The 27,558-nt window shown below is 44.4% G+C and overlaps 1 protein-coding gene across 1 annotated transcript; it reads left to right on the top strand.

Moving 5' to 3' along the window:
- Positions 1–23,152: 23,152 nt before the first annotated feature.
- URGCP (upregulator of cell proliferation) lies at positions 23,153–26,439 on the top strand (the record flags this gene model as incomplete). The annotated part of the gene is made up of 1 exon (XM_079711940.1): positions 23,153–26,439. The coding sequence occupies one exon, from the start codon at positions 23,153–23,155 to the stop codon at positions 25,721–25,723; it is 2,571 nt and encodes an 856-aa protein (XP_079568066.1). The 3' UTR covers positions 25,724–26,439.
- Between the last annotated feature and the right edge of the window lie 1,119 nt (positions 26,440–27,558).

The following is a 27,558-nucleotide window of genomic DNA, read 5'->3' as shown; positions in this document are numbered from 1 at the left end:
AGTCCTTCACAGAGACTTTCGGAGCCCAGCCCTGTGTTGTCGCCTCTGGTGCTGCCACCCAGGTCTGATCTTTGTCATCTCTAATCTGTTCTCAACATCAAACAGGCATGTCGACTTGCACTCAGCCCATCCGCCAGAATAAAAGCCAGAGTCTTTGCTATGGCCCAGATAGTTCGGTCTTACCTGGCCTCTCTCTTCTACTGCCTTCCTCCTGCTCACTCCATAACAGCCGCACCGGCCTCCCACGGATCCCTGAGCGCCTCCGGGGCTGTGTGGCACCTGGAACGCTCTCCCCAGGGAGCCGTGTGGCTTACACCCTCCTCTCCTACCAAGCCTGCCCTTGCATGTCCTCTTCTCCAGGAGGCTCACCCTGACCTAATTACAGCAGTCTGTGCCCCACATGCCCGGTCCCCGGTCACCACATGCCCGGTCCCCTGATCCTAGTGTACACTTTCTTTCTTCCAGAACACTTAACACCTCCCAGTGTATCTTCTATTTAAAACTTTCAAAAATTGTTTCTTGTCAGTTTCCCCCCCCTCACTGAACGTAAGCTAAGAGCAGAGACATTTATGGCCTTCGCCGATATATCCCAAACTCCTAGAAAAGTTCCTAGTGGGAAATAAATGTGTGGATAAATCCAAGAGAACGCTGCCTTATATAAACTTGCTTCACATGTGTAAATCTCTCTGGGTCCCTGTAGCAACCTGATTAGGTGTGCAGGACAGGGACGGCCAGCTTTGTTTTAAAGATTAACATACCTGGGGCTTCCCTGGTGGTGCAGTGGTTGAGAGTCTGCCTGCCGATGCAGGGGACGCGGGTCCGTGCCCCGGTCCGGGAAGATCCCACATGCCGCGGAGTGGCTGGGCCCGTGAGCCATGGCCACTGAGCCTGCGCGTCCAGAGCCTGTGCTCCGCAACGGGAGAGGCCACAGCAGTGAGAGGCCCGCGTACCTCAAAAAAAAAAAAAAAAAAAGATGAACATACCTGTATTTTGTAGAGTTCATGTAATGAGTGTTCATAGTATCTCCCCAACCTAACCCTAGGATAAACTCCTGGAGGACTGGGGCAGCATTTTAGAGCTGTTTCCTCTTGTATGGTGAATCTACATGGCACGAACCTGGGACCAAGACCTGTTGCTCATTACACTGCTTCTCTCCTTGAAACACTCTTAGGTTGGGGTGTAGCAATGATTTTTGGCCCAGGGTCCTGCTGGAGGGGCATCAGCAGTAGGTAGGACACCTTTGCCTGACATAGGAGGTGGGTGTCCTTTCCCAGTGTGCTGCCTCTCCTGCCTTCAGGAAATTCTAGGTGCATAAAGGCAGGACTGCAGTGGGTCCCTCTGCCACGCTCCCTGCATGTGCCAGCACATTTCAGGGACTAAAGTGCCAGGCTTCACGGTGCTTGTCTATTACCTACGTCATAATAACTGACATCTACTTGTCCTCATGTGCTGTTTGATGGAAACTTTTCATGTATGTTTTCTCAGCCAGTCCCCACTGCTGCACAGTGAGTTTTAAACTTTTCAAAGTGTGTGGTCACCTTGCAGAGGTGGGATGGCCCCTAGTTTTGGCTCCGATATTGTGGACAAATTGTGTTCCCTTCAAAACATATGTTGAAGTCCTATCCCCTAGTACTTGTGAATGTGATCTTTTTTGGAAATAGGTTCTTTGCAGATGTGATTACTTAACTTGAGGTTGCTCTGGGTTAGGGTGGGCCCGAATCTAGTGACTGGTGCCCTTAAAAGAAGCAGAGAAGAGACACAGACATGGGACTTCCCTGGTGGTCCAGTGGTAAAGAATCTGCCTTCCAATGCAGGGGACCTCGGCTCGATCCCTGGTCAGGGAACTAAGATCCCACATGCCGCAGGGCAACTCAGCCTCCGTGCCACAACTACTGAGCCCATGTGCCTCAACTAGAGAGCCCGTGTGCCGCAAACTACAGAGCCCACACGCTCTGAAGCCCATGCGCCACAACTAGAGAGAAGCTCACGCGCCGCAACAAAGAGCCTGCACGCCACAACAAAAAGATCCCGCGTGCTGCAAAGAAGATCCCGCGTGCCACAACGAAGACCCAATGCAGCCAAAAAAATAAATAAATAAAAATATTTTCAAAAAGAGTGATATGTGGACACATACAGGGGAGAACCCATGTCAAGAGAGGCAGAAACTAATACAGCTGTCAAGAGCCACACATCCATTGTCTTCATTTGGTAGGGATGCTAAAACAAAGTACCACAGACTGGGAGGCTTAAAAAAAACAGAAATCTTTTTTTTCACAGTTCTGGATGCCGGGTGTCTGAAACTAAGGTGTCAGCAGAGTTGGTTCCTTTGGGAGGCTGTGAGGGAGAGTCTATCCCAAGCCCCTCTCCTACCCTTTGGTGGCTGCCAGCAATCCTCAGTGTTCCTTGGATTGTAGATGCATCATTCCAGTCTCCACTTCCATCGTCACATGTTTTTTTCCCTGTGTATCCAAATTTTCCTCTTATAAGAATACCATTCATTGCATTAGGGGCTCACCCTACCCCTGTATGACATGATCTTAATTTAACTAATTAGATCTGCAAAGACCTCATTTCCAAATAAGGTCCCATTCATAGTAGCGAGTTAGGACCTGAACATATGTTCTGGGGAAACACAGTTCAACCCACCAAGAGGGTTTGAAAAAGTTTATTACTAATTTAGTGAGGCTTTCTGGGTAGAGCAACTGGCCTCAGGTTTTGTTTTGTTTTTTGTTTTGTTTGGGGTGTTGTAATGGGGTGAGGGTCCCTAGCTAACACCAAAGAAAGGAGCCCTCAGGCTCTCTTGTCTGCTGGCCCAGATGTGGGGCAGGTCAGGAAGTGGAAGATCTTGAAAGCTATTAGCATCAAACAGCAAAAATTGGGTCAAACTATTATCCAAAGTTATTAATAATATACTGTCAACTACATTATGGTAAGCAGCTGCCCCATTTTTAGTCTCCTTTTGTTAGATTTTCTATGCCATCTTGTTTTATTGGCACCACCCAATGAAGGAGCCAGGTTTGTTGCTAGGAATTAGCCCTGCTCGCAAGGTTTGGACAGTTTATTCTTGGCCTTGAGGGGCACTGTCCAAGGAGTGCCCAGCTCTGAGGTGGTAGCAGGCATCTCCCTTTCAGAGATGGGTCTCCTGAATCAGAATCTCCAGGTATAAATAGAAAAGCTCCTCCGGTAATTCTGTTGTGCAATGGAAAAAGAGAATGAAGGACAGAGAAAGTGTGCCTTGCCCTGTCTCCTAGGACTGACATCCAGTGAGGCGGATGGCCTAGGGTTGTCAGGGTCTTGACTCTGCCTGCCAGACTTGAAGGGAGCCCTGTGCACAAACCAGGATGTCTGCTTCCTAACTTCGTGAGAAAGAACTGTTAGACACGCTTGGCCCTCAGGGTGGCATTCAGATCACTTCTTGCCCTGGAGAGAAGTCTGTGTGGGGAGGTGCCCCCAGAAGGGAAGTTGAGCCGTGATGCCACGGCACCGAGGCTACAGGCCTGGGCAGCATGGAGACCAGGAGCCCATGCCTGGGCCGGACCTCTGTGCTGGTGGCCCCCAGGCAGGGCCTGAGCTGGGTTCCACTTTTGGCTGGATGCCCTGGGGTCTTGAAAGGACCCACATGGGCCTCAGGAGAAGACCAAAATCTAAATAACCCTTAATGAGGAAGTAAAACGGGATGCAGAGAATGTAGTCCTATATATCAATTAATGCAATGAGCTACAGCAACATGAATAGGTCAGAAGTAGGAGGCAGGGGTCGGGGAGGATCGGTTAACATATTGAGTAATTGTTCAAAAGAGCAAAGGCATTTTCTTGGTACTTTTCTGTATATTTGTCTTATTTTTGGAATCAGAAAAAGACATTAGCAGTTTGCAAAAACTGCTTTGTAGAAGGCCGCTCTGCTCACGTCTGGGGCCATTGGAAGCACTGCTTGTTTTCACTCCCTTGGTCTTGTCTGCCTGTGGAGGCAAGAGCAGGCTTGGCAAGACTTGGAGTTGGCAGATGGGCTGTTTTTTGTGGTTTTTGTAATTACCAGCTATAATTATAAGTTACCTAAAACCTATCTGAGCCTTACAAATAGTGAGCCAAAAGGGAACCAGAAGATTCACGTTCGGGTTCTGGCCCTGTGCTTCCTAGCTTGGTGATGTTGGGCTGCTTAGGCTGCCATAACAAAGGACCACAGTCTGGGTAACTTGACATTCGTTTCTTGCAGTTCTGGAGGTTGGGAGTCCCAGATCCCAGTGCAGGCAGATTCAGTTTCTCCTGAGGTGTCTCTCCCTGGCTTGTAGATGGCCACTGTCTCACTGTGTCCTCAGCTGGCCTTTTTCTGTGCACCTGCAGAGAGAGAGCAAGCTCTTGGGGGTCTCCTCCTCTCATAGGACACCAATCGCATCAGATCAGGGCCTTACCTTTGTGACCTCATTCAACCTGAATTACTCCCTTAAAGGCCATATATCCAAAAGAGTTTCAACATAGGAATTTGAGGGGACACAATTCAGGCCACACAGGTATTGAAAGCAGAGTTGTAAATTAAAAAGCATTGCACAAAGGTGACATTCTATTGCTGTTCTCTCTTGCAAGACTTGCCTCTGCTTCCAGTTTACAACACAGAGACTCAATTAGGTGTGAACTTTGTTGGCAAGAATGAAGAACAGATTTATATGTATATTTTCAGAAATTAGCACAAACTCAGGGTTGTCCCTGTGATCATTTCACTCTTGTTTTCTACTTTCTTGCATGGAAAATATAGGGTTGGAGTTAAGCTCCCTTCCTGGGAAATTCTGGCGAGTGTGTCCTGAGAGCCTGTGTGCAGTGGGAAGAGGCCAGGCAACGCCCTGGGTGTAACTACTTGTCCTCTGCCCTTGTCCTACCTGGGTCTCAGCACAGGGCTCCATGCCACCACCAGGGCGGGCCTGCTTCTTCCCCTCTGGGAAACTATTTTTAACCAGTCATGTTTTCTTTTTTTAAGGTTACCTTTTTTTCTTATTACAAAAGCAATATATGTTCGTTTCAGAAAAACGAAGAGAAGACAATGAAAAGTCCCATTTTTATCAGCATCAGGGTCAGATTAAGTCAGAGAGTTGCCTAGTACTCTGCACTGATAAAGTGGCTAAAACAGCCGTGAACACAGTGACCACTGAGGTTACTGGAACTCCCTTCGGAGAGGGCTGAGGATGAGACCTTCAGGGAACATGCTGGAATAACAACCAAGCGTCCTGAAATCCTTCTTTCCTCTAGGAGGGTGGATTCAATTAACACAAAACAGTTCTCTTTCTGATGAATTAAATGGAACTGGATTGCTTGTCTCTGAGGGGGCCTGCCACAAACTAAAGTTTAAACCTGTACACTCTTGGAAGAACATTGGTTTGAAGGGGTGCCCGATTACCAAGTTTTCTTGGGGCACACACATATCTGATTCTGGCCCTGACCCTGACTAACAGCATTACTTTAATAGCTCATTTAGTTTTATTAAATCAATACATGCCTCTTCTGTTTAAAAAATTCAAATAAGACAAAATAAACGGGTATCATACTACCCAGAAATAACTAACCACTATTAATTTTAAAACACTTTATTTGGAAATAATTTCTACTTAGAGATAAATTACAAAATGAAAAAGGCCCCTTATACAGAATCTCCTATTCTTAACATTTTAGCTCATTTACCATTCTCATCTACCATTCTTTCTCTCTTGCTGTCTCTCTCTATGTGTATGCATGTGTATACACACACACACATAAATACACATGTATATAATTTTTTTCTTAACCATTAGAGAGTAACTTGCATACATCATCACCCTTTATCCCTAAATCCTTCAGTGTCTTATTTCCTAAGAATAGAGATATTCTCTCACATAACCACTGTACAGTTATCAACATCAGTAAATGTGACATTGACAGCACCTATATTTCAATTTAGTCAGTAGACCCCAAATTGCCTCCTTCTAGTTCAGGATCTAGTCTAGGGTTAGGTATTGCATTTTTTCTTGTCTCTTTAGCACCCTTAATCTGGAACATTTCCTCAATCTTTCTTTTTTCTTTTGTGACATTCATACTTTGAGATAATATTGTTCTCCCCCTCTAGCATAACATTTCATTTTGGGTTTGTCCTTATGATGACATCAGGGTTCTACATTCTCAGCCAGAATGCTGTATAGGTGATGATGTGTCCTTCCTCAGGGTACCACAGCTGGGGGCACACATAGCCATCTGTCCTCATGGTCACTGGCTTTGATTACCCAGCCAAGTATAATTGCTAGGTTTTATTTTTCTCCCAGCACCTATTAAGCAATCTGTGAGGAAACATTTTGAGCCTGGGCAAGTATCTTGCTCCTTGTCAACATTTTACTGCAAGAATTGGCATTCATTGGTGTTGCCAGCTTGAACCATTCTTGATTAGGATGATTCTGAAAGTGATGCCGTGCCAGCTGCAGCACCCTTCACATTAGCATTCTGTTATAAACAAGAGCCCTCATCCCCCCCCCATTTGTTTATCTATTTGTTATCTATACAGGCTCATTAATATCTGTTTTTCAATGGTGTTAAATTAATTACTGTATTTAATTATATTCAGGCCCAAATTGACTCACACTTGGTAGTGGGAGCCCCTTCAAGCTGGCTCCTGTGTCCTGTGACATGCCCCAGCATTTTCTTTTTTCTTTTTTTGAGCACTTCCTAATTTTCTGAAATAAGATGCTCAGGCTCATCTTGTTCTTTTGCTGCTCCAGCCCTGGAATCTGTAATTTCTCCAAGGAGACCTGGTATCTGTTAGTGTGGAATGATATTAAAGGGTGCTTGGTATGCTCACTGGTACTATAGTGTCTTTGCTTCGTGGCCCTTTCAGACAGAGCTAAGAAATGTATGCACGTTTACACAAATGGATACACATGTATACAACGAGCATGCATATAGAAATCACGAGTACACACCAGGACCTCCAGTTCCAGTGTAGCTCTGTGAATTCTTTTTCTAACTTCTTCCATTCCTTATTTGTACACCCTTTCTTCAACAATGGAACCCTGACTTCTGATGAAATCAACACATTTACTCATTCCTATGATATACCTAAAATAGTTTATTCTTAAATAGACTGTACTTATCAAGCCTACTTAAATTAATTCAGGATCATCCCTCCCTGCCCACACTATTAACTTTGATGAACATCCTTCTAGATCTCCCTGTATACACGTATAGATAAACAGACATAGTTTTATTAAATAGTAATCACACTGTACATACTCTTCTATAACCTGACTTTCCCCCACTAATGAACATATCATTAACATCATTCCATAACATATCATACAACATCTTTTTGTCCACAAAATGAGATCCATAGAATATTTTTTAATGATTGCAGAATAAGACTGTACCATAATTCCTATTATTGTACTTTGATTTGAAAGGCATCCAGGGGACTTCCCTGGTGGCGCAGTGGTTAAAAACCTGCCTGCCAATGCAGGGGACACCGGTTCAAGCCCTGGTCCGGGAAGATCCCACATGCCACGGAGCAGCTAAGCCCGTGCACCACAACTCCTGAGCCTGAGCTCTAGAGCCCGCGAGCCACAACTACTGAGCCCACGTGCCACAACTGTTGAAGCCCACACGCCTAGAGCCCATGCTCCGCAACAAGAGAAGCCACCGCAATGAGAAGCCCGTGCACCGCAACGAAGAGTAGCCCCCGCTCGCTGCAATTGGAGAAAGCCTGTGCACAGCAATGAAGACCCAACATGGCCAAAAAAAAAGCGTCCAGTTTTTCACTATTATATATAAAGTTGTCATCCACATATTTGTAACTAAATTTTAATTATTTCCTTAGGGTAGACGTGGAATTACTGGTCAAAGGATACGTATAGTTTTATGTTTTTCTGAATGGCTGTTTGCTCTGTCTCACAGTTTTTGAGAGTGCTGGTTTTTCTAGACCAGTGTGGGCACTTTTCAAAGTAGAGATGCCCAGGCCTGGCTTTGAGATTCTAGTTTCGAGGATCTGGAGTGTAACCAGGATTTGTAGTTTCCAAAGGCTCCTCAAGAGATTTTGATGTGCAGCCAATTTGATAGGTGAAAGTGGTATTTCATTAATTTAATTATAATTTTCTTCTGAAATTGTTTCAGACACTCAGATTTGGGAGGAGTGGTCCCAGAAATAAAAGCATCTGAGAGACGAACAGCTGTGGCCATTGCAGGTAAAGTTGGGCTTGTGTCTATTTGGAAGCAGATTTGTTTCTTCTGGCCCATTGGGATTCTAGATTCTAGCACCACCCTGGGCTGTGGATCGTGGACCTCAAAAATAAATAAGCATAAGGTTTTTATTTTCCCTTTTACAAGAAGACCCATTTAGGGGTCTTTTAAGCTTCCCTCATATATTCAAAATAGGATTCACTTTTAAAAAGGTATTTACCACACAGTTTTACCGGGAACACATCACTCCAATTTCAGCACGTTGCTGTTCCTGCCATTCTGAGCTGTGTTGAGGGCAACTGTCTAGTTTCTAAACTGGGCACACCTGAGAGTGAACAGTGTGTTTTGTTGGGACAAGAGGTATGAATTGGGACTGTCCCTAGGGGACTGGGACTTATAGTCTTCCTGATCATGGTCCTTATAAGCTGTTTTTTCTTTCTTTGGGGATTTGGAGGGGTGGGGCTGTAGCTGCCCCTCATGACTTCAGCTTTAAGGTGTGGTGACCACACTCTAGACATCTTAATTTCTCTTAATAACTCATTTTGGATCTATCTTTCATATCATTTTGGATCTATCTTTCATCTATCTTTCATTAGTTTGGTGCTTCTCAAAATGAATGTGTTCTATTGGATATTAATAGCGTTATGCAAAAATAACCCCACAAAAATATGCAAATACGTTTGGGTTAATCCAATTTTATTTTACTCATTCAAACAAATATTTATTGACTATTCACCATGTGCTGGCCTTGTTGTAGGGCTTGTGAATATAGGAAACAATAGTGAATACAATGGCCAAAAGTCCTGGTCTTCATGGAACTTAAATTCTAGAAGGTTGGCACTATGGGAGTTCATGGTCAAGGCTCATAGCAAAGTTGGGATCAAGCAGTAATTGCCCAGAGCCCTTCAGTGTCTCAAGATCTTGGCTACTCAATACAGTAGCCACTAGGCACACACTTTAAAATTAAACAAAATTAAAAATTCACTTCCTCATTCACACTAGCCATATTTCAAGTACTCAGTAGCCATACAGCGAGTGGCTGCATGTTTAACAGTGCAGAAATATAACATTTGCTCCATCACAAGACGTTCTATTAGAGGGCATTGCTATAGAAAACCAGGAAAGAAAATTTGAGAGTGGGCTGAGGAAAAGAAACGACCTTACTGGTATACTGTGAGCTAGGTTGCCCTATTACAACAGCCTCATAAGATAGTTATTATTGGTCCTTTGTTTCATTTGAGGAAACTGAGGCTCAGAGACCTTCTGGTCCTTCCCCCAAATTCTATCTTTGTGTGTCTCTCCAGTGAATAAGCCTTGTGTAATTATTTTTAAAAAATTTCTTCCTGAGGTATGTGAATTCCTCTTCAGTACATATTTTATTTTTAAGACTTAAAGTAAGCTCTTCAACCTATAAGATTAAAAAAAAGTTGTATTGAAGTATAATATACATATGGAAAAGTGCCCATACTGTAAGTGCATAGCTTGATAAAGTTTCACAAACGTGAACTGACCTATGTTAACCAGCATCCAGGAGAAGAAGCCAAACGAAAACATCACCTAAGAAGTCCACCTTCTAATCACTTCCTACCCTGCCTCTGCCAGGGGTAACCACTCTCCAGACTTTCAAAAGCATAGATGTAGGGTTAGTTTTGCCTGGTTTGTGCTTTATATAATCATCCTATAGAATGTATTTGCCTTATCTCAAGTCTGAGGACTCTAATTACTTCATAACTCATTCTTTTAAAACATTTATTTTAAATCATTAAAGAGAATTCTGGAAGATGGCACAGGAAGCACCAGGAATCCCTCTCCCCACCTGGACAGCAGTTGTGCTGGCAGAATCTGTCTATGTAATTATTCTGGAACTCTAGAGTCTGTTGAAGGCTTGCAACTTCCAGTGGAAGAATTAGAGGGTAAACTGCAGTTAATTTTGGTCAGTTTCAGCTCTAAACACAGTAGCAGCTACCCATCTCCCACTCCCAGCCAAGTGGCAGGCAGCTGTGCACATGATCTTAGAGCAACCTGACACAGATTGTGGGAATGAGGGTGGGCAAAAAACCCCTGCCCTCCAAATATCAGGTATCTATGCTCTAATTGCTGATTGCTGCTTCTGATCACAGAAGTGAAGACAAAGAGGGGGGCAGCAGTTGTCACACCTCCAAACATTGTTGCAAGCCTCTCCCCCTCCAGCTGAAGTGATTTACAGGGGAATTAAAAGGCCAACACCTTCTCTGCATCATTTTTTGCTTATTCCTCTTTTGTAAGCCACACATTAAAGACTAGAACATTCAAAAACAACTGCATAGGGGCTTCCCTAGTGGTGCAGTGGTTAAGAATCTGCCTGCCAATGCAGGGGACACGGGTTCGATCCCTGGTCTAGGAAGATTTCACATGCCGCGGAGCAACTAAGCCCATGCGCTGCAACTACTGAGCCTGTGCTCTAGAGCCTGCGAGCCACAGCTACTGAGCCTGCGTGCCACAGCTACTGAAGCCCACGCTCCTAGATCCTTCGCTCCACAACAAGAGAAGCCACTGCAATGAGAAGCCCGCTCACCGCAATGAAGAGTAGCCCCTGCTCGCCACAACTAGAGAAAGCCCATGCACAGCAATGAAGACACAACACAGCCAAAAATAAAAATAAATAACTAAAAAAAAAACACCCCCCCCCCCAAGAAACAACTGCATATATGGGGAAAATTAGAAAGTGATTGTGCATTCCCAGGAAAATGCTCAGAAAAGACCAGAGAAGACCTTAAGTTTACACCTTAGGCTGATCCTCGGCACAGAGACAGCCAACAACAATCAAAACCAAAAAACAAACAAAAAATAACAATAGCAAACCCTGGGTAAGGTGGAAGAATCTGATTTCCAGAGTTACTACATTATTACATTCAGAGGTGTTCAACAAAAACATCATAAAGCATACAAACAAACAGGAAAGTATGGCCCATTCAAAGGAAAAAAATCTATCAACAAAATGTGTCCCTGAAAAGACTATGGCAGATATATTAGAAAAAGGCTTTAAAACAACAATCCTAAAGATGCTGAAAGAACTAAAGGAAGATATGGAGAAAGTCAGGAGAACGGTGAGTGAACAAAATGGGAATATCAATGAAGAGATAGAAAACCTAAAAATAAACCAAAACAAAATTCTGGAGCTGAAGAGTACAATAACTGAAATGAAAAATTCACTAGCAGGATTCAAAGGCAGACTTAGCAGGCAGAAGAATGAATCAGGGAACTTGAAGATAGGACAATGGAAATGATCAAGGCTGAGGAACAGAAAGAGAAAAGATTGAAGAAAAGCACATAGAGCCTACTGGACATCATCAAAAGGACCAAGATACTCATGTGGGAGTCCCAGAAGGAGAAAAGAAAGAGGCAGAGAGAATATTTGAAGAAATAATGGCTGAAAACTTCCTGAATCTAAAGAAAGACATACATGTAATCATCAAGAAGCTCAATGAACTCCAAGTAAGATGAATTCAAAGAGACCTACACCAAGACACATTATCATTAAATTTTTAAAAGAAAAAGAAAAAGAAGATATCTTGAAAGCAGCAAGTGAGAAGCAAATCATTACACACAAGTGATCCTCAAAGAGATTATCTGCAGATTTCTCATTAGAAACTTTGGAGGCCAGAAGATAGTAGGCAGATATATTCAAAGTGCTTTAAAAAAAAAACCTGTCAACCAAGATTCATGTATCCAGCAAAACTGTCCTTCAAAAATGAGGGAGAGGGACTTCCCTGGTAGCGCAGTGGTTAAGAATCTGCCTGCCAATGCCAAAAATAAATAAATACATTAAAAAAGAAAAATGAGGGAGAAATCAAGACATTCCCAGATGAACAAAAGCTGAGGGAGTTTGTGACCACTAGACTGGCCCTGGAAGAAGTGCTCAAGGGTGTGCTGCAAAGATGAACATTAGACCATAACCCTAAGCTGTACGGAGAAATAAAGATATTGGTAAAGGCAAATACATGGGCAATTATAATAGCTAGTATTATTGTAACAATGGTTTGTAGCTGCATTTTTTGTTTTCTAAATGATTTAAGAGACCAATATATTTAAATTAAAAAATCAATGTAATAGCTAGCATTACTGTTGGTTTATAACTGCAAATCTTGTTCTGTATGTAATTTAGGAGACTAATGCATTTAAAGAGTTATTAGTTTGTGTTTGGGGGCATGCATTATATAAAGATGTAATTTTGTGATATCAAAACCCAAAAGCAGTGGGGACAGAGTGTAAAGGAGCAGAGTGTTTGTATGTTGTTGAGGTTAAACTGCTATAAATTCAAATTAGAATGTTACAACATTAGGACATTAAATGTAATCCCCATGGCAACCACAAAATAAATTGTTATAGAATATACACAAAAGGGAATCAAGAAGGAATTCAAACATTTCACTACTTAAAAATCAACTAGGGCTTCCCTGGTGGCGCAGTGGTTGAGAGTCCACCTGCTGATGCAGGGGATACGGGTTTGTGCCCCGGTCCGGGAAGATCCCACATGACGCAGAGCGGCTGGGCCCATGAGCCATGGCCACTGAGTCTGCGCATGCGGAGCCTGTGCTCCGCAACGGGAGAGGCCACAACAGTGAGAGGCCCCCATACCACAAAAAAAAAAAAAAAAAAAAAAAAAAATCAACTAAACACAAAAGAAGAGAGGAATGCAGGGAATGAGGGACAAAAAGCTATAGGTCTATAGAAAATTTGTTTCTATAGCACAAACACAGAAATAAGTGCCTCCTTATCAGTAGTTACTTTAAATGTAAGTGGATTAAACTCTCCCATCAAAAGACAGAGATTGGCAGAATTGATAAAAACACATGGTCCAACTATATGCAGTGTATAAGAGACTCACTTTTGAGATCCAAAGACACAAACTTGTAAAAGTAAAAGGATGGAGAAAGATATTACATGCAAATAATTACCAAAACAGAATGGCAGTGGCTATACTAATTTCAGACAAAATAGGCTTTAAATCGAAAACAGTTACAAGAGACAGAGAAGGACATTACATGTTAACAAATATTTCAAAACAGCAAGAAGATATAATAATTATAAGCATTTATGCACCTAATGTCAGACCATCAAAATATATGAGACAAAAACTGACAGAATTGAAGGGGAAAATAGACAGTTCTACAATAATAGTTGTAGATTCCAATACCCCACTCAGAATAATGGATAGAACAACCAGACAGAAGATAAGCGAGGAAATAGAGGGCTTCAACAACACAATAAACCAACTAGATCTAATAGACTTATACAGAACACTCCACCCAACAACAGCAGCATACATATTCTTCTTAAGTGCACGTGGGACATTTTCCTGGATAGACCATATGTAGGACCACAAAGTAAATCTCAGTGGTTTTTTAAAAGACAGATATCACACAATGTATCTTCTCTGACCACAGTGGGATGAAATTAGAAATCAATAACATAAACTGGAAAATTCACAAAGTTGCAGAGGCTAAACAACATCCCTTTAAACAACCAGTGGATCAAAAATGAAATCACAAGGAAATCAGAAAATAGTTAAGAAGAGATAGATGAAAATGTAAACACACCATGTGAACAGTTATGGGCTGCATCAAAAGTGGTACTGAGGGGGAAATCTATAGTTATAAATGCTTACATTAAAAACAAGAAACATCTCGTATAAACAGCCTAACTTTACAACTTAAAGTTGTACTAGGACAAGAAGAACAAACTAAATGCAAAGCTAGCACAAGGAAGGAAATAATAAAGATTAGAGTGGAGATTAATGAAATAGAGAATAGAGAAAATCAGTGACCCAAAAGTTGGTTCTTTGAAAAGATCAACAAAATTGACAAACCTTTAGTTAGGTGGACTAAGAAAAAAATAGGGAAGACTCAAATTACTAAAATCGGAAATGAAAGTGGGGACATTTAGAAATAAAAAATAGAGTACTATGAACAATTGTATGCCCCCAAATTGGATAACCCTAGGTGAAATAGACAGTTCCTAGAAACACAAAATTTACAAAGAAACAGAAAATCTGAATAGACCTAACCTAACAAGACTAAATCACAAAAAAATAGAATATCTGAATAGACCTATAAGGAGTAAGCAGATTGAATCAGTAACAATAATTAAAAAAAAAAAAACAAAAAACCTTGCAACAAAGAAGAGCCCTGCTCCTGATGGCTTCACTGGTGAATTTTACCAAATATTTAAAGAAGAACTAATACCAACCCTTTTCAAATTTTTCCAAAAAATTGAAAAGGAGGGAACATTTTTTAACTCATTCCTAAGGCCAACATAATCTTGACACCAAAGCCGAAATGAAGACACTACAAGAAAAGAAAACTACAGACCAATATCCATCATGAACATTGATGCAAAAATCCTCAACAAAACACTAATATTAAAACAGAATTCAGCAATATATTAAAAGGATGATACACCATGACCAAGTGGGATTTATTCCTGGATTGCAAGGATGATTTAACAATATGAAAATAGATCTATGTAATATACCACATCAACAAAACGAAGGAGAAAAAAACCCATGTGATCATCTCAACTGATGCAGAGAAATCATTTGACAAAAGTTAATGTCCTTTCATCATAAAAAAAAAAAACACTCAACAAAGTAGGAAGAGACGGAAACTACTTTCACATAATAAAAGACATATATGAACAACATTAATGGTGAAAACAGAAAGCTTTTCCTTTAAGATCAGGAACAAGGGAATGATGCCCACTCTTACCACTTCTATTCTATCTAGTACTGGAAATTCTAGCCAGAGCAGTTAGGCAAGAAGAAGGCATCCAAATTGGAAAGGAAGAAGTAAAATTATCTTTGTAGATGATATGACCTTATACATAGAAAATCCTGAAGATCCACAAAAAAAGTTATTAGAACTAATAAATGAATTCAGCAAAGTAGCAGGATACAAACCCAACACACAAAAATCAATTGCATTTTTATACTAAAATGAAGAACCTGAAAAGGAAATTAAAAAAACAATTCCATTTACAATAGTGTCAAAAAGAATAAAATACTTAGGAATTAGCTTAAACAAGGAGGTGAAAGACTTGTACAATAAAATTATAAAACATTTTTCAAAGAAATTAAAGAAGATATAAATATGTGGAAAGAGTTACCAAGTTCATGGACTGGAAGACTAAATATTGTTTGTTTGTTTTATTGAGGTATAGTTGATTTACAATATTATATAAATTTCAGGTGTACAACAGTGATTCACAATTTTTAAAAGTTATATACTCCATTTATAGGTATTATAAAATATTGGCTATATTCCCTGTGCTGTACAATATATCCCTGTAGCTTATTTATTTTATACATAGTAGTTTGTACCTCTTAATCCCCTACCCCTATCTTGCCTTTCCCCCCAGAAGACTTAACATTGTTAAAATGTCAATATTACCCAAAGCAATCTACAGATTCAGTGCAATTCCTATCAAATACCCAATGACAGTTTTTTCAAAAATGTAAAATTCATTCTAATATTCATATGGAATCTGAAGGGACAGTGAATAGCCAAAACAATCTTGAAGAAGAACAAACTAGAGGCTCACAATTTCTGATTTCAAAACTTACTACAGAGCTACAGTAATCAAAACAATGTGATATTGGCATAAAGACAGATATACAGACCAATGGAACAGAATACGAAGTCACAAATAAACCTTTGCATATACAGTCAAATGATGTTTGACAAGGGTGCCAAGGCCATTCAATGGATAAAGGACAGTCTTTTCAACAAATAGTCCTGGAGAAATTGGGTATTCTCTTGCTAAAGATGAAGTTGGACTCTTACCTAAAACTGTATACAAAAATTAACTCATAATGGATGAATGTAATCCTAAATGTAAGACTGAAAACTCGGTCTTAGAAGAAAACACTGGACAAAAGCTTCGTGAATTTGGATATGGCTACAGTTTCTTGAATGTAACACCAAAGGCTCCTGCAACAAAAGAAAAAATATACAAATTGGACTTCATGGAAATTTAAAAAATTTGTGCATCAAAAAGACACTATCGGGCTTCCCTGGTGGCGCAGTGGTTGAGAGTCCGCCTGCCGATGCAGGGGATACAGGTTCGTGCCCTGGTCTGGGAAGATCCCACATGCCGCGGAGCGGCTGGGCCCGTGAGCCATGGCCGCTGAGCCTGCGCGTCCAGAGCCTGTGCTCTGCAACGGGAGTGGCCACAACAGTGAGAGGCCCGTGTACCACAAAAAAAAAAAAAGACACTATCCACAGAGTATAAGCAGCCCACAGAGTGGGAGAAAATATTTGCAATCATATATCTGATAAAGGATTAATATCAGAATATATGGAGAACTCCTAAAACTTAACAATAAAAAAAAAACCTGATTCAAACATGGGCAAAGTCCTTGAATAGACATTTCTCCAAAGAAGATATACAAATGGACAATAAGCACTCTAAAAGATGTTCTACATCACTAATTACATTAGGGAAATGCAAATCAAAACTACAATGAGGTACCACCTCACACCCATTAGGATGGCTACTATAAAAATAACAGAAAAGAACATGGGTTGGCAAAGATGTGGAGAAACTGGAACCCTTGTGCACTGTTGGTGGAAATGTAAAATGGTGAAACCACTGTGGAAAACAGTATGGAGGCTCCTCAAAAAATTAAAAATAGAGCTACCATATGATCCAGCAATTCCACATCTGGGTATATACCCCAAAAAATCAAAAGCAATGTCTCAAAGAGATATTTGTATACCCAGGTTCATAGCATCATTAATCACAATAACTAAAACATGGAAGCAACCTAAGTGTCCATCAGTGAATGAATGGACCACCAAAATGTGGTATATACATACAATGGAATATTATTCAGACTTTAAAAGGAAGGAAATTCTGACACGTGCTACAGCATGGATGAACCTTGAGAACATTATGCTAAGTGAAATAAGCCAGTCACAAAAAGATAAATAATGTATGCGTCCACTTATGTGAGTTAAGTAGTCAAAATCATAAAGTCAGAAAGTATAATATAATGGTGGTTGCCAGGAGCTGGGGAGAGGGGAGATTGAGGAGTTATTGTTTAATAGGTATAGAATTTCATATGTACAAGATGAATGGAGTTATGGGGATGGATGGTGGTGATGGCTATGCAACAATGTGAATATATTTAATGCCACTGACCTGTACACTTAAAAATGTTTAAGATAGTAAATTTTATATTATGTGTATTTTAACACAATTTTTTTTTTTTTTTTTTTTTGCGGTACGCGGGCCTCTCAATGTTGTGGCCTCTCCCATTACGGAGCACAGGCTCCGGACGCGCAGGCTCAGCGGCCATGGCTCACGGGCCTAGCCGCTCCGCGGCATGTGGGATCTTCCCAGACCGGGACACGAACCCGTATCCCCTGCATCGGCAGGCGGACTCTCAACCACTGCGCCACCAGGGAAGCCCTTAACACAATTTTTAAAAAGGAAAAATATTGGGAAAACATTTTACAGCGAATAATTCTATGACATTTAGTACATTCACAAAGTTGTGAAATCACCACTTATCTATTCATTTCCAAAACATTTCCATCACTTGAAAGTAAAACTGGGTATCCGTTAAGCAGTTTCTCCCATCCCCCCTTCCTCCCAGTCCCTATAGGAACCACCAATCTATGTTAAGCCTTTGTTTATCTATTCTGTATTTTCCTATAAATGGAGTCGTACAATATGGGCCCTCTTTTGTTTAGTTTCTTTCACCCAGCATTGTGTTTTGAGGTTCGTCCATGTTGTTCCTTTTTAAGGTTGAATAATATTCTATTGCATGGGTAGACCACATTTTGTTTATCCATTCATCTGTTGACAGACATCTGGGTTGTTTCCACATTTGGGGCATTGTGAACAGTGATGCTATCTATGGACATGCATGTACCTGTACTTGTTTGAGTCCCTGTTTTCAGTTCTTCTGGGTATACACCTCTGAGTGGAATTACTCACTCAAATGGTAAGTCTGTGTTTAACTTTTTGAGGAAGAGCCAAACTGTTTCCCCAGCAGCTGCACCACTTACAGTCCCACCAGAAAGATACAAGAGTTCCAGTTTTCCCCCATCCTGTCAATACTTGTTATTTTCCATCCTTTTTTTAAAATCACCATCCTAGTAGGTGTGCAGTGGTATCTCACTGTGGTTTTGATTTGATTTCCCTAGTGAGTAATGATGTTGAGCATCATTTTATGTGCTTGTTGGCCATCTGTATATCTTTTGGGAGAAATGTCTATTCAAGTTCTTTGCCCTTTTTTTTTTTTTTTTTTTTTTTTGCGGTACGCGGGCCTCTCACTGTTGTGGTCTCTCCCGTTGCGGAGCACAGGCTCCGGACATGCAGGCTCAGCGGCCATGGCTCACGGGCCCAGCCGCTCTGTGGCATGTGGGATCTTCCCGGACCGGGGCACGAACCCGCGTCCCCTGCATCGGCAGGCGGACTCTCAACCACTGCGCCACCAGGGAAGCCCTGTCCATTTTTTAATTGAGTTTTTTTGGTCTTTTTTGTTATGAAGTTGTGAGAGTTGTTTATGTATTCTAGATACTAGACCCAATCACATATGATGTGCACATATTTTCTCCACTCCGTAGGTTGTCTTTCACTTTCTTGATAATGTTCTTTGATGCATACAGATTTTTACTTTAATGAAGTCCACTTTATGTGTTTTTTCTTTTGTGGCCTGTGCTTTTGGTGTCATACCTAAGAATCCATTGCCAAATTCAAGGTTATGAAGATTTACCCTCATGTCTTCCTCTAAGAGTTTTATGGTTTTAGCTCATATTTAGGTCACTGATACATTTTGAGTTAATTTTTATATATGGTGTGAGGTAGGAGTTCAACTTCATTCTTTTGCATGTCGGTGTCCATAGCTCGTTCTTAACACTAACAGCCCCAACGTGTCAAATAGTGTCTTAAATATCCATTTACTGCCCAATAACAAACATTCCAAAATGTGGTGAAAAACTCTACAGCATGAGTACTGGCTACTTTAATAATTGAAAAAAAACAGTCATTCAATTTGATGGCTGAGATGGTTTTAATTGCCCCACTTAGAGTTCATTTCAGTGGTAGGTCCTGTCCACATTCTGCCCCTTGTGTTCTATTTGAGCCCAACATCCCCACTGGGTTGGAACCCAAGCCTGTCCCACCCTGACCAGTTCTTGTCCAACAGAAAATATAGTGGAGACCTTGGCCCACAGTACCAAGCCCTTGCTGGCCTCCTGTATTTGCTGCTGACTTGTGTCCTTGGCTGAAGCCCTGTGCCTCCTCTTCTGCCTCTTCTGTAGTCTGCTGGTGACCAATGGTTATCTTGGCTTCCAGTGTTCTCTACTCAGAAGCCCTCCCATGCCTCATCAGCAATTTCCTTCGTCTGACAGCGTGACCTTCAGCCACTTTGTGCTTGACTTTATCCACCTATTTATCCACCTTTATCCACCTTGACTTTATCCACCTATTATCTCTCTGTTCCAAATCAGAGCTATCTCCTGTTACTAGCAAAGCAAGGCCCTGTCTTCTCTGGGTCTGAAGTTTATTCCTTGCTTCCAGCTCAAAACTACTCTCTCAGAGCCACCTTGATCCCATCTCAGGCTTCTCTAGGTGTCCCGTTCTCATCTTTAACCATTGTACCTTCTCAGATGGCATTTTAGGCTCCTTGGAAGTATTCTTCTGATGTCTTTTGTCCGCTGTGAATAAAATAACCTTTTGACTGCTCAACACTATGGTTCAATCTATATGAATCATCTGTGTTTTCTCTAGTATGTTCATGCTCATGCTCTCCAAAGCCCCCTTCCTCTTCTCTTGTTTTTCTCTTTCCAGCTCTTCATGTGTATCTCCCAGAGATATGATTAAAGAAGACTGAATTGTTTATCTATCTGATTATATGGAAATCATGAGAGAATAAATCTGGAACTGTCATAATTTTTTCCTGATTTATAAGCTTTTAAAAATACAATTTTAGGGCTTCCCTGGTGGCGCAGTGGTTGCGAGTCCGCCTGCCGATGCAGGGGATACGGGTTCGTGCCCCGGTCCGGGAGGATCCCACATGCCGCGGAGTGGCTGGGCCCATGAGCCATGGCCGCTGAGCCTGCGCGTACGGAGCCTGTGCTCCGTAACGGGAGAGGCCACAACAGTGAGAGGCCTGCGTACCGCCAAAAAAAAATAAAATAAAAAATAAAAATAAAATTTTAATTTTGAAATAGGTGATACTTTTACTTTGATCAAAAGTTGAAACAATAAAAATATGTACAGAGAAGTCTTGCTCCCATCATTCCCCTTTTGCTAGCAAATCTAGAGTTTTACGGTCTTTTTTCCCAATGTAAATATCTGAATAGCACTAAATTAAATAATTCAGTAATTAAAAGTACTTAGTGTTGATGAATACATTATGCTGTTAGAGACTTTGAACAAGTATGTCTACTTGTAAGTTGTAGCTATTCCCCACTCTATGCCCTCCCCCCATACATGTGCATCATTTTAAGTGATAACAGGAACTCCTTATGCTAGAATAAAAATAAAGTTTGTAGGAGGTAATCTTGAAATTAAACCAAAGAATTTATATCAACTTATATTTTAAATAGTTTCTAAAATCAAAGATTAATCTATGTATGTTTCATGAAGTTATTTATATTTTATTTTCACAAAATTTAGTAAATTTTACAAGGAGTATATCATAGAGCAAATCATTATTTTGTGTGTAGCTATTACAACTTTGTGTCATTTTTGGGGTTGTAAACAAATGAAATTTATGTAGGAAAAACCGAAGCTAATAATAGTATTCAAAATAAACATTAGCTACCAGCTCTTCACTTGAACTTTTTGGTAGAAGGGTCCTAACTTGCTGATGAAACTAACTGTGTGTGTATGTTTTTTTCTTCCAGATTTGGAATGGAGAGAAATGGAAGGAGATGATGGTGAGTTTCATTATGGAGAGAGAAACTACAGGATCTGGCAACAGATTGGATTGGGGAAAGAGGGCAAAGTGAACAATCACTGGGATTTTAGATTTTGAACAATTGGAAGAAGTTGCTATCTTAGTAAGGAAGAGAGAGGGTTCTGACACAAAATTAATTTGTGTCAATTCAAGCCACCTGATTTGATTGACACTTCATTTTCCTTTGCTTTTTTTTAGATGGTCCGAATGAGGCTCAGGACAGTGACTTTCCAACAGGTATGTTTCTTCTCTCTGCTCTCGTTGCCTGTCCTATTGAAGGAAGACATCATCTGGGCTGGTAGTTCCAACCCCTGACTGCATCAAAATCACTGCTAGTCCATTAACCCTTTATGTGCCATAAATAATATTGCCAGACAGACAACTCCCCGGGGACCTGTTACGATACAGAGTTAACACAGAGAGTTTGTATCTTTGGAAGTAAAGCCGAGAAATCTTATTTTTAACAAGTTCCCAAAGTGATTCTAAAGCACATCCAAGTTTGGGAATCTTTCGTCTGATCCAGTGATTTCAATAATAGATCTGCCAAGGGTCCTGGACTGGGCATGAGTGCATATATTAATAGGTTTGTTTGCTCTGGCTTTTCCCTGTCGCACTTAGCTACCATGCTACTGAAGAACAGTTGTTCTCTGTCTGGATAAGAAAAACAGTGTCCCTGGTTTCATTCAGGCAACACTCAGAAACCCGAGTTACGTATATGATGGATTTCTACTACAGTCTCTCTCCCCATAGAGTTCTTTTGTTTCTGCAACAAGTTTGCCAGCTCCTGTACTCTCTGGGGTGGTGGCACAGCCCACAGAACTCTCTCAGCCCCTGTGGAGGGTGGAGTTTCTGAAGAGATACATTAGGCAGCAAGTGGACCCCTACAGGGGAATGAGACCCCTCTTTTCCAGTGCTTTGAGTCCTGCTGTTCACCAGGCATGGTCCTGAACCCATCATATGACTTCCTGGGAAACAAGAAGAGGGCTGATCACCTGCGCTTCCTCCTGTGGTTTATATCCACATTTAAGGTAGCATCACAGACATAGTAGCTTCCTCTTTTGAGAAAAGAATGGAGAGAATCCTGGAGCTCAGCAGGATTTGTATTGATTTATTTTGTTAATAGACTTACCATTTAAAGTTTACCAATTATATGCAGGAAATTATATGCAATGAAAATGGATAAGAGGCCGTGGCCAAGAACGGGGTCGGTGGATGAAACCTTTGCAGGTGGCCTTACTGTCCTGAGCATCTAGTTCTTGTAAGAATTCACACTGTATTGGATGTTATGGTTGAAAATCTGAACAAATAAGTACAGACTTGTGATAATCTCTACCAAATATGTTTATCAGTGAGAATTTAAAACCATATTATTGACCTCAGTTTTGCAAAATGTTATTTATCTGTGATTTCTGTTACTCTGTACCCAGTAGTAACTCCCTGTTTCCTTTACACATTTTCCAACTTGTCTGTAAAGAGCAAAGAACATTAACCAGAGAACCAAAGTGAATCAGTGATTGTGTGCCCTATGGGGAGTTCCTGGTGACAGGGTTAGGGAATCCACTGCTGGGCCAGAAGCACAGGAGTATCTTGGAGGGATACTTGGAGGGAGTGGAGGCGTGGCCAGAGAATGGGGCCTGTGTTCCACATCTAGGGTGCACAGCTGCTCACTCCAGCCAATTAAATTTGGGCTTGGTGTTGCTCAGTCTCGGAGGTTTCAAGAGAAACCAGACATTTTTTTACATAGATCCTCCCAATTCTTAACAGTTGCCCCAGACGTCCTTTTCTCTTCCCTCTCTCATGTCACATGTTGCCGACCCCACTTGAATCTGGGGTGGGTGATGTTACTTCTGTCTTGGTCTCAGGTGGCCTGGGGGTGCCTGCATTTTACCCTGAAGGAGGCCACCTCCTACACGCCAGGCTGGGCTCTTCCCTCCCCACCTCTAACCTGGGTCCCTGACACGCAGGCTAAGCGCTGACATCTTCATTTCTCCCCACAGTGGAGAGGAGCAGACTACAAGAAATGCTGTCCCTCTTGGGACTCGAGACATACCAGGCACAGAAACTCAGCCTCCAGGACTCCCTGCAGATCAGTAGTGACAGCATGAAGAACTGGGCTCCACAGGCTCCCAAAGACTTGCCCTGGAATTTCCTCAGGAAGCTGCAGGCGCTCAACGCCGAAGCCAGGAACACCACCATGGTGCTGGACGTACCCCCGGACACCAGGCCTGTGGAGAAGGAGAGCCAGGTGGAAGAGGAGATCATCTACTGGGACACGGCCGACGACATCTCTGCGGACATCTATTCCTTCTCCGAGCTGCCAACACCCGATACGCCTGTGAACCCCTTGGACCTTCTCTGTGCCCTTCTGCTTTCCTCGGATAGTTTCCTGCAACAAGAAATCGTGCTCAAAATGTCCCTCTGCCAGTTTGCACTCCCTCTCGTTCTGCCCGACCCAGAAAACCACTACCACACGTTTCTGCTGTGGGCCATGAGGGGGACTGTGCGGACATGGGGGTCACAGCCCCCAAGGGCGGTGGGCAGCTTCAGAGAAGACAGCGTGGTCCTGTCGCGAACGCCCGCCTTCGCCTTCGTGCGCATGGAGGTCAGCAGCAACTCCAAGTCCCAGCTTCTCAACGCCGTGCTCAGCCCTGGCCACAGGCAGCGGGACTGTTTCTGGCATCGGGATCTGAACTTGGGCACCAACCCTCGGGAGATTGCGGATGGGCTGGTGGAGATTTCCTGGTTTCTTCCCAGTGGCAGGGAGGACTTGGACATTTTCCCAGAGCCCGTGGCCTTTCTCAACCTGAGAGGTGACATCGGCTCTCACTGGCTGCAGTTTAAGCTCTTGGCGGAAATCTCCTCGGCCGTGTTCATCTTGACCGACAACATCAGCAAGAAAGAATACAAGCTGCTGTGCTCCATGAAGGGGTCGGCCACGCAATACTACTTCATCCTGAGCCCCTACCGCGGGAAGCGAAACACAAACCTGCGGCTTCTCAACAGGTTAATCCCCGTGCTGAAGATGGACCCCTCGCACGTCCTGGTGAAGGTCAGCAGCACGGACAGCGCGGGCTTCGTGCGCCGGGTCCGCGCCATCGTGGCGCACGTGACCCGGGCCCCCTGCAGGAGGGTCTCCGTGGAGGACATGGCGCACGCGGCCCGCAAGCTGGGGCTGAAGGTCGACGAGGACTGCGACGAGTGCCAGCGGGCGAAGGACCGGATGGAGCAGATCACCAGGAAGATCCAGGACTCGGACGCCTACCGCCGGGCCGAGCTGCGGCTGCAGGGGGACCCGTGGAGAAAGGCGGCCCAGGTGGAGAGGGAGCTCGGCCAGGCCCAGTGGGCTGGGGACCCCCCTGAGAGGTGCAGGGCTGAGCTGAGGCATCGGCTGCTGGAACTTCGAACGCAGCAGAACGGCCACGACCCTGCCTGGGGGCTTCAGGAGTTCATCTCGGGCATCAGCAGCCCCTCTCTGGGCGAGAAGCAGTACTTCCTGAGGTGGATGGAGTGGGGACTGGCCCGGGCGGCCCAGCCAAGGCCAAGACCGTCTCCGGAGACGATGCGTACCCTGAGAGCAAAGCACCGTGGGGCCGTGGACGTCAGCGAGCCCCTCTGGCCGGAGCCCCTGGGGGTGGAGCACTTCCTGCGGGAGATGGGGCAGTTCTACGAGGCCGAAAGCTGTCTCGTGGAGGCCGGGAAGCTGCCGGCAGGGCAGAGGCGGTTCGCGCACTTCCCAGGCTTGGCCTTGGAACTGCTGCTGAAGGGGCTCCCCCTGGAGCTGATCGACGGGAACACCCTGAGCGCCCCCCTGCGCTGGGTCACGGGGCTCCTGAAGGAGTTGCACGTCCGCCTGGACAGGAGGTCGCGCCTGGTCGTCCTGTCAGTGCTCGGCGTGCCGGGCACAGGCAAGTCCACCCTCCTCAACACCATGTTTGGGCTGCGGTTTGCCACGGGAAGGGGCCGTGCTCCTCGAGGGGCCTTCATGCAGCTCCTGACGGTGGCCGAGAGCTTCAGCCAGGACCTGGGCTGTGACCACATCCTGGTCATACACTCCGGGGGCTTGATAGGTGGAGCCCTGACTGAGGCAGGGGAGAGCTTGGAGCAGGAGGCTTCCCTGGCCACTCTGATCATGGGGCTGAGCGACGTCACCGTGGTCAGTTTAGCCGAAACGAGGGACATCCCGCCGGCTATCCTGCATGCGTTCCTGAGGCTGGAGAAAACAGGGCACATGCCCAACTATCAGTTTGTGTACCAGAGCCTTCAGGATGCGTCTGCCCCCGGCTCCAAGCCGAGAGACAGGAAGCAGTTCCCGGACGAGCCCAGGGATGCGAGCAGAGCCACGGTGCACATGGAGGATCAGGGCGGCGGGATCCGGACGCTGGCGGGCCTGGCCTTTTGTGACCCTGAGAAGCAGCACGTTTGGCACATCCCTGGCCTGTGGCATGGAGTGCCCCCCATGGCCGCTGTGAGCTTGGGCTACAGTGAGGCCATTTTTGAGTTGAAGAGGTGCCTGCTGGAAAACATCCGGAATGGCCTGTCCAACCAAAACAAAAACATTCAGCAGCTCATCGAGCTGGTACGACGGCTGTGAAGCATCGAAAGAAAAGGAGTCCAGCTGCCAGAGGCCCGCCGTGAGCAGCCTGTTCTGATGGGGGTGTCCACGTGGGGCTGTGCCCAGCTTCTGAGAGGGGAGCAAAGTGACGGACGGGGCCCAGGTCTGGAGTTGCCTACACAGTGTCAGGGAAGGATGTAACCTCACAGATCAGCTCAGAGATGCTCTCGGGAGTATAAGAACCCTGGGGCAGGAGGTGTAGACACAAGCGGTAACTTGTCCTTTGTCTCTGAAGTTCGAGGCCCCTGGTGGCTTGGCCTTTCGTACAGCTGTGCCCCATTCTCTGCCTCTGGAGTGGAGAGTGGCTCCTGAGCACTGCAGCCCAGGCAGCTGGTACCGGGGACAGGGTTGGGGCATTGCCCTGAGGAGGCAGAGGTAGGCCTTCCCTCCAGCGAACCTCAGCATCGGCCTCGGTGACCTGGTCCTGCCCACTGAGGAAAGGGCCCGCCGTAGGCAAGGGCTACCGTGATACTCTGTGTTGACCGACCCTGCCTCAGGAGGGGTTCCTGTGGGCTCTTGCGCGCCCACAGCGCTCCGTTCACACCTCTGCCGCAACACTGAGCACGCGCAGCGTGACTTACCTGTGCACGTGTCTGCCTCTCCCCTAGACTTGTGAGCTCCTTGAGAGCAGGGGCTGTACACTACCCAACTTTGTACCCCCAGGGCCTGGCGCACTGCAGGCACTTAATAAATGTGTGTTGAATGAATGAAACTAGTGAATGCACAAATGATAGTAACAGGCGGCTTCCACTCTGTGCCTTAATTTTTCTGTTTCCTCCAAGAGGATCACAGTGTCTGAGGGGGTTGCTTACTAGAACATCTGAAATAGTGGATACCTGAGAGAGGTGTCTTTAAAAATGCCACCACGTCCCCTCTCTTTAAGCAGAGATCCATTCTTCAGGCTGTTACTGGAAAACCGAACTAAGGATATTCACAGTGGCTCCAAAACAGCTCCATCCTTACCCCGTTTTAGAGACGAGGCAAGGAGGCCAAGAGCAGTTAAGCAGCTTGCCCAGCCCACAGACCTGCATTGGTAGAGCGGAGCTGATGGGGACGCCAGTGCCCTCAGCTCTGCGCCTCTGCTGCCCGGCCGTTCATCTTCCCCAAACTGCCACAGCTTCCAGGCTCACCCCCAGCCTTGCCCCCGGGTGTCAGCCCTTCATCTCACTTCCGTGCCTCCAGCGCCAGGCCTCCTCCCTGGCATCATCCGCGGCCCACTTGACACCGTGAGCCGGAACGTGGAGCTCCTCCTCTGCTGAGTCTCCAGCTGGAACCTTCGTCTGTGCTGGCCCTTACCGAGGGCCAGGGTCACCTCTCTGGCCTCAGACCCCAATCCCAGCTGTGTCACTAGTTCTGGGAATCTCTGCTTGGGCCCTAGGGCCTCCTCCCCTCTGTATATTGTGATTCCAGGAAAATCAGGCCCCCCGGGTGGTAACCAGGAGCTTCTCTCTATTCCTTGAACTCCTCCTCCCAGACTCGAAAACGGAGCCCTCTGGACTGTAACCCTTTTTTGGGTTCCAAGGCTCTCAGCCCCTTCTCTGGCCCCAGGATGCTCCACCTACTGCTCCCCTGATGTCCAGAAAGTTGCCCCTGTGTTCCGGGAACCTGGCTCTGATGTGCGAAACGGAGGCTGGAAGAAGTGCTGGAACTCAGGAAACCTAATCTTTTTTTTTTTTTTTTTTTTTTTTTTTGCGGTACGCGGGCCTCTCACTGTTGTGGCCTCTCCCATTGCAGAGCACAGGCTCCGGACGCGCAGGCTCAGCGGCCATGGCTCACGGGCCCAGCCGCTCCGCGGCATGTGGGATCTTCCCAGA

The sequence above is a fragment of the Hyperoodon ampullatus genome, assembly GCF_949752795.1.
Source record: "Hyperoodon ampullatus genome assembly, chromosome: 9".
Classification (NCBI taxonomy): Eukaryota; Metazoa; Chordata; class Mammalia; order Artiodactyla; family Ziphiidae; genus Hyperoodon; species Hyperoodon ampullatus.
This window is presented reverse-complemented; position numbering and strand designations above follow the sequence as displayed.